Source organism: Chinchilla lanigera, unplaced genomic scaffold, assembly GCF_000276665.1.
Source record: "Chinchilla lanigera isolate Chin_1 unplaced genomic scaffold, ChiLan1.0 scaffold00025, whole genome shotgun sequence".
In the NCBI taxonomy this organism is placed as follows: Eukaryota; Metazoa; Chordata; class Mammalia; order Rodentia; family Chinchillidae; genus Chinchilla; species Chinchilla lanigera.
This window is the reverse complement of record NW_004955426.1, coordinates 25,988,673-25,998,465: the sequence shown is the minus strand read 5'-3', so window position 1 is coordinate 25,998,465 and position 9,793 is coordinate 25,988,673. Positions and strand designations below refer to the sequence as shown.

At 37.3% G+C, this 9,793-nt stretch overlaps 1 protein-coding gene across 1 annotated transcript in view; it reads left to right on the top strand.

The window, feature by feature from the left end:
- Positions 1-278: 278 nt before the first annotated feature.
- Positions 279-9,793, top strand: part of Oxct1 (3-oxoacid CoA transferase 1) — a gene marked incomplete at its 5' end in the record, with an annotated part of 112,670 nt that continues 103,155 nt past the window's right edge. The window contains 3 exon segments of the mRNA XM_013514992.1: positions 279-382; positions 1,382-1,472; positions 8,788-8,923. Coding sequence (XP_013370446.1) covers positions 279-382; positions 1,382-1,472; positions 8,788-8,923 — 331 coding nt within the window.

Genomic DNA, 9,793 nt, shown 5'->3' with positions numbered 1-9,793 from the left:
AGAATAGATTTTAAATGTTCTTCCCACAAAAGAATAAGTATGTGAGTTGATATGTTCCATAGCTTGATTAAGTAATTTCATAGTGTATCCATGTAACAAAACATCATGTTGTACACCATAAATACATGGAATTTCTATATGTTGACTAATTCAAAAATACAAAAATGAGATAGTGAAATCATTGCTTGTTATAATAAGTGAGTAAATTACTATATATACAAACTAAAACTTTATCTCCAAGTTTTTAGTTACTTAAAATATTTAATGTTTCAGGGATATGTTTACTACTTTTCAACAAGTAACTGTCACCACACCAAATTTTACAATGATCCAGTGGAAGCTGTAAAAGACATCCCCGATGGCGCAACCATTCTGGTTGGTGGTGAGTGATCATATTGTTTTTCCTTTTCATGGTGATGTCTTTACACTTTTTGCAAAGCTTCAGAATCATAGTAACCAAACTGTAGATTAGAAGTGCCAATTATTTATCCTGTTTTTTTCTGTTACAGATAGTGTTACCTTTTATTTTACTACAGTGCCCCCTTAAAAAATTAACAAGATTTTAGCACAATATTGTACTTTTCCTTTTGTACTTTTTCCAGTTATTTTCCAAAGCTGAAGCTTCAAAAAGGAGATATCTTATTGGAAGCTTTGAAAAATTCCTAAATTCTTGGGAATGTTTTCGGGACTGAAATTATAGCTTAGTGGTAGAGCATTTGCCTAGCACGTGTGCAGTCCTGGCTCCCACTTACAGTACTATAAAAAATTACTCCTTATCTATGAGATGGAGAGCGTAGCACCTACCTGTTGTTAATATCGCCTGCTCCCTGCACATTCTATTGCTGCTTCTGTTTGAGTGATCTTTTAGAACCACTGTCTCCCACTCACTAAGCTTGCTGCCTAGTTCTTATAAATGGGATCAAGGATTATTTTTAGAGCTGCTCTCCATTCATTCTTTCAACTGATACCATCTTTAAAACCCAGTTCTGTTTTAAGAATTACAGAAGTTATAAAGAAATGTAAATTATTGGCTTAGGCTTTCAGTTCTGCAAACTGTGTATAAAACAAACATGCTTAAAGTAATTTTATGAGGGTTGAATTATAAGCTGGGACAATAATAGACTTGTAGCACAAGAACCTGTTGCACTTGACTTTATGCTTATGCTTCAAGGACTTGAACATGATGTCTGGTGGTGTATAATTATATAAAACATTTGGGTCCAGTTATGTGACCATTTATTGCGTTACTGGATATATCTATATACTTGGTAGATTTAATAATGTACTTTGTATTTTTTGTTATTAAGAGGAATAACACACACATTTCTGTGAAAGGACATCACGTTGTTTACAGATTGTTTATCTTTTGGGCTAATTATAGGTTTTGGGCTGTGTGGGATTCCAGAGAACCTCATAGGCGCTCTGCTGCAGACCAGAGTGAAAGGACTGACTGCAGTCAGCAATAATGCAGGGTGAGTGTACATTTTTAAAAAAATTTGGTTGAAAAAAATGGCAATTCTTTATATTACTTAAACAGATTACCAAGAAAGTTTTCTCCAGTTTTGTGAGCAGTATGTCCAAGCATCAAAAAATAGTGTTTAACAAGGTCAGTATTGGATGTTACATTATTCAAATGATTTTAGGACCGTCTTTCATAATCATATGTAAAGTAAACTTGCTTTATCTTATATAAAGTGAGAATATATATTTTCAAGTTGAAGCTTTAATTTTAAAATTTGAAGATGATCCTTTATGTCCTTTGTTATTTTAGATCATTATTTGTAAGGCAAGATGGACATCAGTTTGAGATGTTTCAAGTGCTTTCTTTTGGTTTTGGCAATACTCTGTAAGATGTATAAAGGATCAAGGGAATCATTAACTATTGATGATCATGGTGGAAGGTGGAGGACATGTACGTAGCATACTAGGATTGTGTATCAAAATGGCCATAAATAAGCCACTAAGGTCCATCTCGGTATGTTGGAAAAAGCTATTTGTATACAAAGTAGTAATTTATCTGCTTGATTTCAACAATGAAAAACTTTAAAGATTATAAAAGATTGAAAAAATAGCCAGATTGACAGTTTAACTTATGATTATTAAAGCAATTGAGAATAAATACTATAAGTTAATTAGGGAGCAAAACCGGTGCTGCATTTGTGTTCTTCATTTCTTTTCTTTTCTGTTTTCTTTGTTTTTTTTTTTTTTTTTTTTGGTTTTTCTCCGGTATCGGGAACCAAACTCATGACCTTGCGCTTGCCAGGCAGGCGCTTTGCCGCTGAGCTAAATCCCCAGCCCTTTTGTTTTCTTTTTTTTGAGACAGGATCTCACTATGTGGTTCAGGCTGACCTGAACTCTCCGTGTAGCCAGGCTGTCTTCAAACTTACAGCCTTCTGAGGTGCTGGGATTACAAGTTTGTGCCGCAATGCCTGGCTCTTGTTTCTTTTCTGAGTTTATTTATGCAATTATTTCATCTTCATCTGGACGGTTCTCTTCTTTCCTGCCTATCTGTATTCTTTTATCTTTCAAGATTCACTCAAATTACATCTTCAAAGAAGGCTTATCCAAATATAGAACTTTTGTAGTTCTCATTAATGTTCTTTTCTTAATTCCTTTCGAACCTTTTAACTTTTGTTGTATCTTAAATTGTATTTATTCTCTTAAATGTATATTAGGTATTGATCCTGTTACTTACAATAGTTTTATGTTACCTGCCATGCTTAGCCTGTGAGTCTCAGAGTCCTGGCATGTTGGAACTGGATACGACTGTAGAGATCATCTGTTTGTATGGATCCCAGGGAACTTATAGAGAAGGAACTTGTTCCTGCTTCCTTGGTATTTCATGAACGCACTCTGTGCCCTTTGATCTGACTTTATGTGTATTACAAACACTGCTGATTATCAGCACTTGGTTAGGTTTTCCAGATAATTCCATGCTTGTAAGGGATGCTGCAGATCAACAGGGTGATGAGTTGTGTGACAGTTGGGATATATTCTGAAAGATGCATACTCATGTGATTTTGTCTTCAAACAAACTCAGAGAGCACCTATTTACAAACTAAGTTGCCCATGAGGTTACCAGGTGATAAAATTTCATGGAACCACTGCAGTTATAAGCCACTGATGGGCTTATTACTATAAATTCCTGATGCGTAATGAATGCTGGTAACCTGCTTGACAAACACAAGTAAGATGTGCTGCAAACCCTCATTGGCAATTAATTCTTTTAATTAGGAGGGTTTAAAAACTAGAGTTCTATAGGACTAAGGGCTTTGTTTTAGCCATAAAAGTCAGATAGCCTTAAAGGAAACTCAGTTATCCTGTGTTGGAGAACCAGTGACATGCTTTGGATTCTTGGGTAACTGGGCAGAATTTAGAATTAGAAGTAGTTACTGCTTTTTCACTTGGAAAGGCTCATTTAATGGAAGGATCTGCCTGAATTGGAAGTTGTCCTAAAGCTCAGGGCTCCTTTTTTTTTGTTTATTTTTAATAATCTGTAACATTTTTTTTGTCCTGAGATACCACTTACCTTAGTAATAAATATTAACTTTTAGTCTTGATGAGATAAACCCCCTTTAAGGATCATACAGCTGAACTGATAGTTCGATATGAATTTATTAAAAAGTGAGCAGTCCAGAATGTGCCTTTCCTTGATTTTTGGAAGGCTTTGATTTACAAGCCAGTTTGAACCAAAAGTTTCACAGTAAACCATATATAAATATCAATCAATTAATCACAATGACCCTGACAGAATACGTTCGTTACGTTACACATACTCATTTCCTGGTGAACAGATTATTTTATACTATAGTTCAAGAGGGCTGGGATGTAGATAAATACTGGGCTGTCCTTACTTACATGTGGAAGGTTAATAAATTCTGCCTGATTTTTTTTTAATGATGTCTTGTACATAGTTCTATGCTATTTAGGTATAGAAGGTTTTTGAGGGTCCAAAATGCCATCTCACTCTGAATAAAATTTCTGATTCTGTACCAATAACTTTGAACATGGAGATAAGGAGAGGAAGGGCAGGAGGCAGGAGGGAGGAAAGAAAAGAAGGAAGAAAGGGGAAAATTTAAAAGAAAAAGGAAATGAGTTAGTAACAGGAGTGCTGTGAGTGCCAGCCATTATCAGTACTGGAAGAAAGCGTTGCATCGGAGGCTGTCTAACCTGCAACTTGTGAAGGAGAGAGCCCTTTGAACAAAAACCCTTGCATCAGTGTTCTCTCACCCTGACTCCTTCCGATAGTGCCTCTCATCGGCTGAGCCCAACTCAAAACCTCAGAGAGAGCGCCTTGATTCATTCTAAATGTTGGTCATTCCAGGCATAGAGCAGGATAGATGTTGGAAAACAGATCCGCGGGGGGCAAACAGAAAATAATGACTTGGAGATTTTCATTTTTACCAGAAAGGAGTCATGGGGTAGGGGTGGGGTCAAAGTGGAATTGAGCAGTAAGTTCATTTAATATATGTGGTTTTCTGTGTGTACTGCATAACCTTGCAGGTGGTTGGGGTACAAAAGTGAACCAACGGACCAAGATGCCTGCTTTGTACACCTTCCATTCTAGAAAGAAGTAGGTGATATAAATCATATCAACATAACAAATAAGTACAGTTTTCAGTATGTTAGAACATTAAGTATACCATGGAAAGGAGAAGACGAGCAAGTCAGGGGACCGGAAGCATAGAGGGGAGGGGTGTATTTCAGTGTTTGGTGAGGACGAGACTCAGTGAGGTGGCACCTGAGCAGGGACTTGAGGGAAGTCAGAGAGTGAGCTGTGTGGCCCTCTGAGGGCATAAGGAAGGGCCAGTGGGAAGGCCAGCAGGTAAACAGGCCTGGCATGTTTGAGAGACAGTAGGAGGCTAGCGTATGGAGAGAAGCAAGCAAAAAGGCAAATGGGAGTGAGGTCCGAGACATAGAAGGCATCTCATCACATGGGCCTTGCAGGCTGCTCTAGAGATGGCCGCTTTTTCTGAGCAGGCGAGCTCACTGCTTTGAACAGATCATTCACCTGCTGTGCTTTATAGGATTCACGCTGGTTTCCACGTAGGCAGTGAGTTGTAGGGGGCAGGGACAGAAGCCGGGACATTTTCTATGGAGCCAGGCAAGAGATGGCACAGGGCACTGAAGAGAGCATGAGGACTGGTGTGTTTCTGGGTGGATTTTGCAGGTAGAGTCAGGATTTATTTTGGTAAATTTCAGAGAGAAAAGGTGAGGTTTACTTTTGTTAGTTTTCTACTCACCATCAGGTGAGATGTAGAAGGCTATAGGGGAAGCTAAATGCGGGGAGGTAGAATTGTTAACCTGAAGAACTTGGTGGGGGGGATCTATCCAGCTATTAGTAGTAGGTTAGAAAAAATAATTAAAAAATATAAAGTCTAGTCAGAAAGCATGTGTGAGTGAGCACTGGTGACAGTTTAAGAGAGATGGAGAATCTTTTGTGTGGGGAGAACGTGATAACCCCTACACTACGGAAACCGATGAGAATCGTTTGTGGTATGGAGACCTCTAGTGGGCAAAGGTCTCTCTGCAGGGAATTTCTGTCTCCTCAAAGTACTCTCCTGAGAATATTTGTTTTGTACATGTTCTATTTTGAAATGAGGGGATGGAGCATAAATCATACAGCTATTTTTATACCTGTGATGGATGGGGAATATTATCAGCTAGACAATCACTTATTACCTGGACATTCTGAGGTGTACACTGTGAAAAGGGAGGTAAGAGATAAATTTTAAGGAGTCATTTGAGCTAGAATGGGCATCTGTTAGTGTGAAGAAGAGACTGGAGAATGGAGTAAAGGTAGAGGAAATGCGGTTATTAAAGGAAATGTCACTAGGTTGTCACACAAGCTGCTAGAATCTTGATTTTCAACTTGATTGGCTTGAGGGATTAGTGAAGCACATTTCTGGGTGTGTCTGGGTAGGTTATGAATGCATGGCTTTGGGGACAGTATCTGGCCCCTGTCCCTTGCTGTGTAATGATCTTTCCCTGTGCTCTGTTCCTGGCTACCATAAACTACACTGCTTTGCCTCAGCACCTCTTTCTGTCATTGTGTTCCTGCCCTGAAGCTGGACTGAAATCCCTGAAACTATGAGTCAGACTAACCCTTTAAATTATGGCGTGAGGTATTTTGTCCCAGCAGCAGAAAAGCTGACCCATACAGTGTATTTACCTGTCAAACAAGTGGATATTCCTTGTAAGCATTAGATTAATTTTCCTCGGCACACTCTCCCCTGTATTGCATTGGCCAAACCCAGAATTCTGCAGTGAGTTGTGAGTTGTGTCTATGCCAGGATGGGCAGTGAGGTTTTTTTTGTACTAGGAATCGAACTCAGGACCTTGCACTTGCCAGGCAGGTGCTTGTACCACTGAGATATATCCCTGGCCCCAGTGAGTCTTAAAAATGAATCATTTCCCTCTGAATATCTCTTGATTTTTCCATTTTCTTCCATTCCTATTGCCTGTGCATTAGTTCAAATGCCCATTATTGCTTGTTTAGACTATTTCAAAACTTCTTAAATATTCCCTCTGCTTTTGGGTTTTGAATATCTTCAATTAATTGTATATCCTGTAAGCTTCCATCCATTTATATGTGACTTTTTTCCTTTTGTCCGGTTTTGTTGACCCTTTTCTCCATCAAGAACTGTGTTCTCAGTCTTCAGTGTTCTTGGCAAACAGTATGCAGACTTCTCTTACCACATCTATCTCTCTGTTCTAAGTTTTAGGTTTATATGTTTATTTCCTATATACTGTCAGAACTACCAGGCTACAAGACAGGGCAAGGCTTATTCACGGCAGTAGCCCCAGAGCCAGGCATCCTAGTGCTGGGGCAGAGTGGGCACCGGTAAGAGATTACTGGATGAGTGAATCCTATAGACATTAGAAGCTCCATAGAAAAAGGTACAGAGAAAGTAAATAAGGATTTATGCTTCTTGGAAGCATTCTGTACTTTACCATTGTATTTCTGCTTTAAAAAAAACATGGAGCAATGTATAGAATAATACAGAAAAGGCAACATAAATTTTACAGGAGATGTACAAACGGCACATCTAAGTAACTAACACCCAACTAAAGAAATGGAATAAGAACCAGTTCCCCCAGGAAACCCTGTCATGCTCCTTCCAGTCACTATTCTCTTTTCTCACTATCTAGGTTAACCATTATCCTCACTTCTGATGTTGTATATTAGTTTTGGTTTGATCTTGAAGTTCATATAAAAGTATAATTCAGCATTTGCCCTTTTGTGTCTGGCTTATTTTTCTCAATATTTTGTTCAAGATTAATCCATTATTGCCAGTGGTTATAGATGATTCATTTTCAATGCTGTATCATATCCCACTGTGTGGGTAAACCATATTTATTTATCTCTTCAACTGTGGATGGACATTTGGGAAGCTCTAATTTTGGCCAGAATGAAGAAAATAGTATGCTGTGTACGTATTTTGGTGCACGCTGTGTATTTCTTTCTGTTGGGTGCAGATCCAAGAACTGCTGAGTCCTAGCATATGAGTAGTCAGCATTAATAGATCCTGCTACCAGTTTTTCTAAAGTGAATGTGTCAAATTTCATTCTCCTCATTATATATGAGAGTTCTGGTATTTCACATCTTTGCCAGGATCAAATACTGGATACTTCTTCTCTTTATTTAGCCAATGAGATGTTTGTGGTAGCATCTCATTGTGGTTTTTACCACTAAATATATTTTACTCTTAAAAATAGTTTTATAGGACCTTGGGATATAGCTTAGCCTTACAACACTTTCTTTGCATGTTCAAATCCTGGCTTTGATCTCAAGTACCACAAAAGTCAATTTTATAGCTTAAAATCTAGTTTTCTTTTTTATCTTAGAAGTGTTTTCTTTCTGTAGTTGGTTAAAATACTTCTGAAATTTTGAGGGGAGGGATAAGGTGACTGGAAATGGAAAAGTACTCATTCACTTATTAACCTATCTTGTTACGTTGATTTTATTTAAAACTCTAGGTGTATTTTGCTTGAAATTTATGATAGAAATGTGAAGTAATGCAAAAACCTGAAAACCTTTGTCTGATAAAAAAGAGCCAACACCACCTTCACTAATCTAAGAATAAATTGAACATCAACTTTTAAAATAAGAGATATTTAAATCAATGTAAATGTAATTTAACAGATACAGAATTATTCTTCTTGCCTATAACTTTTTCACTGTCTGTGAATAATTTGCTGATTTGTTTTTGTTCAGAATGGTCAAGTATGTTAGTATTTTTAAGCAAAATATCTATGATATAGGAAAAATGTATATAGTCATTTATAATTTGGATTCACATTTCACTGGGTGTGACAGTCTTCTTTCTCATTAAGTACAAGAATGCCCATCTTTCTTTTTTAGCACAGAAAGAACTTCTCCATCCAGATTTTCCTTTGAAGTCATTATATTGCCACTGCACTCATCTACTCCTCCGGAGTACAGGACAAGAATCTCTTAGTCTCTAACCCCGGATCATTTTGCAGTAGTAGAAAGCAGAAACTTCTGAGAATTATTGGATGAATATGGTTTGGAAATTGACTGTATCCATAGCTGCTTGAAATCTTGGGGAAAACAATCACTTAACCTTTTAAGTTTTAGTTTCCTTAACTGTAAACTTTTAAAAAAGAATGTCCATCTTCATAATACCACCTCAAAGACGGTAAATACACAGCAGAGAGGATTTCTTTTCCTCTAAATTAATAAAATTTCACCCTTTAAAAAATTATATGACAGTAGTGTTCTATCGGATGTTCCTGTGATTGTAAGCGTCATTGTTCTTCCAGGGTCGACAACTTTGGCTTGGGCCTTTTACTTCGATCTAAGCAGATAAAACGGATGGTCTCTTCATATGTGGGAGAAAATGCAGAGTTTGAACGACAGTTCTTATCTGGTGAGTTGGAAGTAGAGCTGACACCTCAGGTAAGAAGATTTCTTTGCATTTCTTCTATAATATACTAGCTTATTAATAAATTTACTTTTCCCCCTAAACATTTCTCTGTGTAAGACAGGATACAATTTTGTGAGACCAAGGAATTTTGCTCATAAGCAAGACCTGATAGTTGTTAGAGGATTAATATTTTATGCCACTATATTAGTATTTCTAATAAAAATATTTAGGATGCAGTGTAAAATTTTAAGTTTGACACTGTAATGTATATTATGTCAGAAGGAAGCAAAAGGACTTCCTAAAATGTATGAAGACTCCTGAAATCCATCTGTGAATCAGAGTTAGAAATTTGTGAGTGATAGTGATCAAGTTTTGCTGAGACCATCAGGAGCATGAAGACTGTGGAGGGTAAAACTGGCTCCATTAGAATAAGTCCTGGGGTCAGAGCTCAGAAAACTGATGTTATTACAAACCAAGTAATTATAACAGTCAGTATGGAAAGTTTTTTCTGCTTTTCTACATCATCTCCCAACTGATTGAATAATTTGTCATAGGAGAAGGCAGACATTTTGGTCATTTGGGTAAAGTGTGTATAAATTGTCCGTGTTGGGGTTCTGCTTTGACATGCTCTGCCTTCATCTCTGAATCTGAGCCCCCCGCAACTACTTGAAAATAATACTACCTCCGACTTCACCAAGTTGCTGATAATGTAGCAAAATTTTTAAAAATTTTTAGTAATTAAATCAAATGTGTGCTGGTCAAGAGAGAGCACTTATGGGACACTGTCCTTTCTTTTTTTTTTATTTTAAAAATAAAAGGAGGGAAACATTAACAGACATACAACATTTTACAACATATCACAAGCACAATACAGACAATACAGAGTTACAAACAAAGTGGTA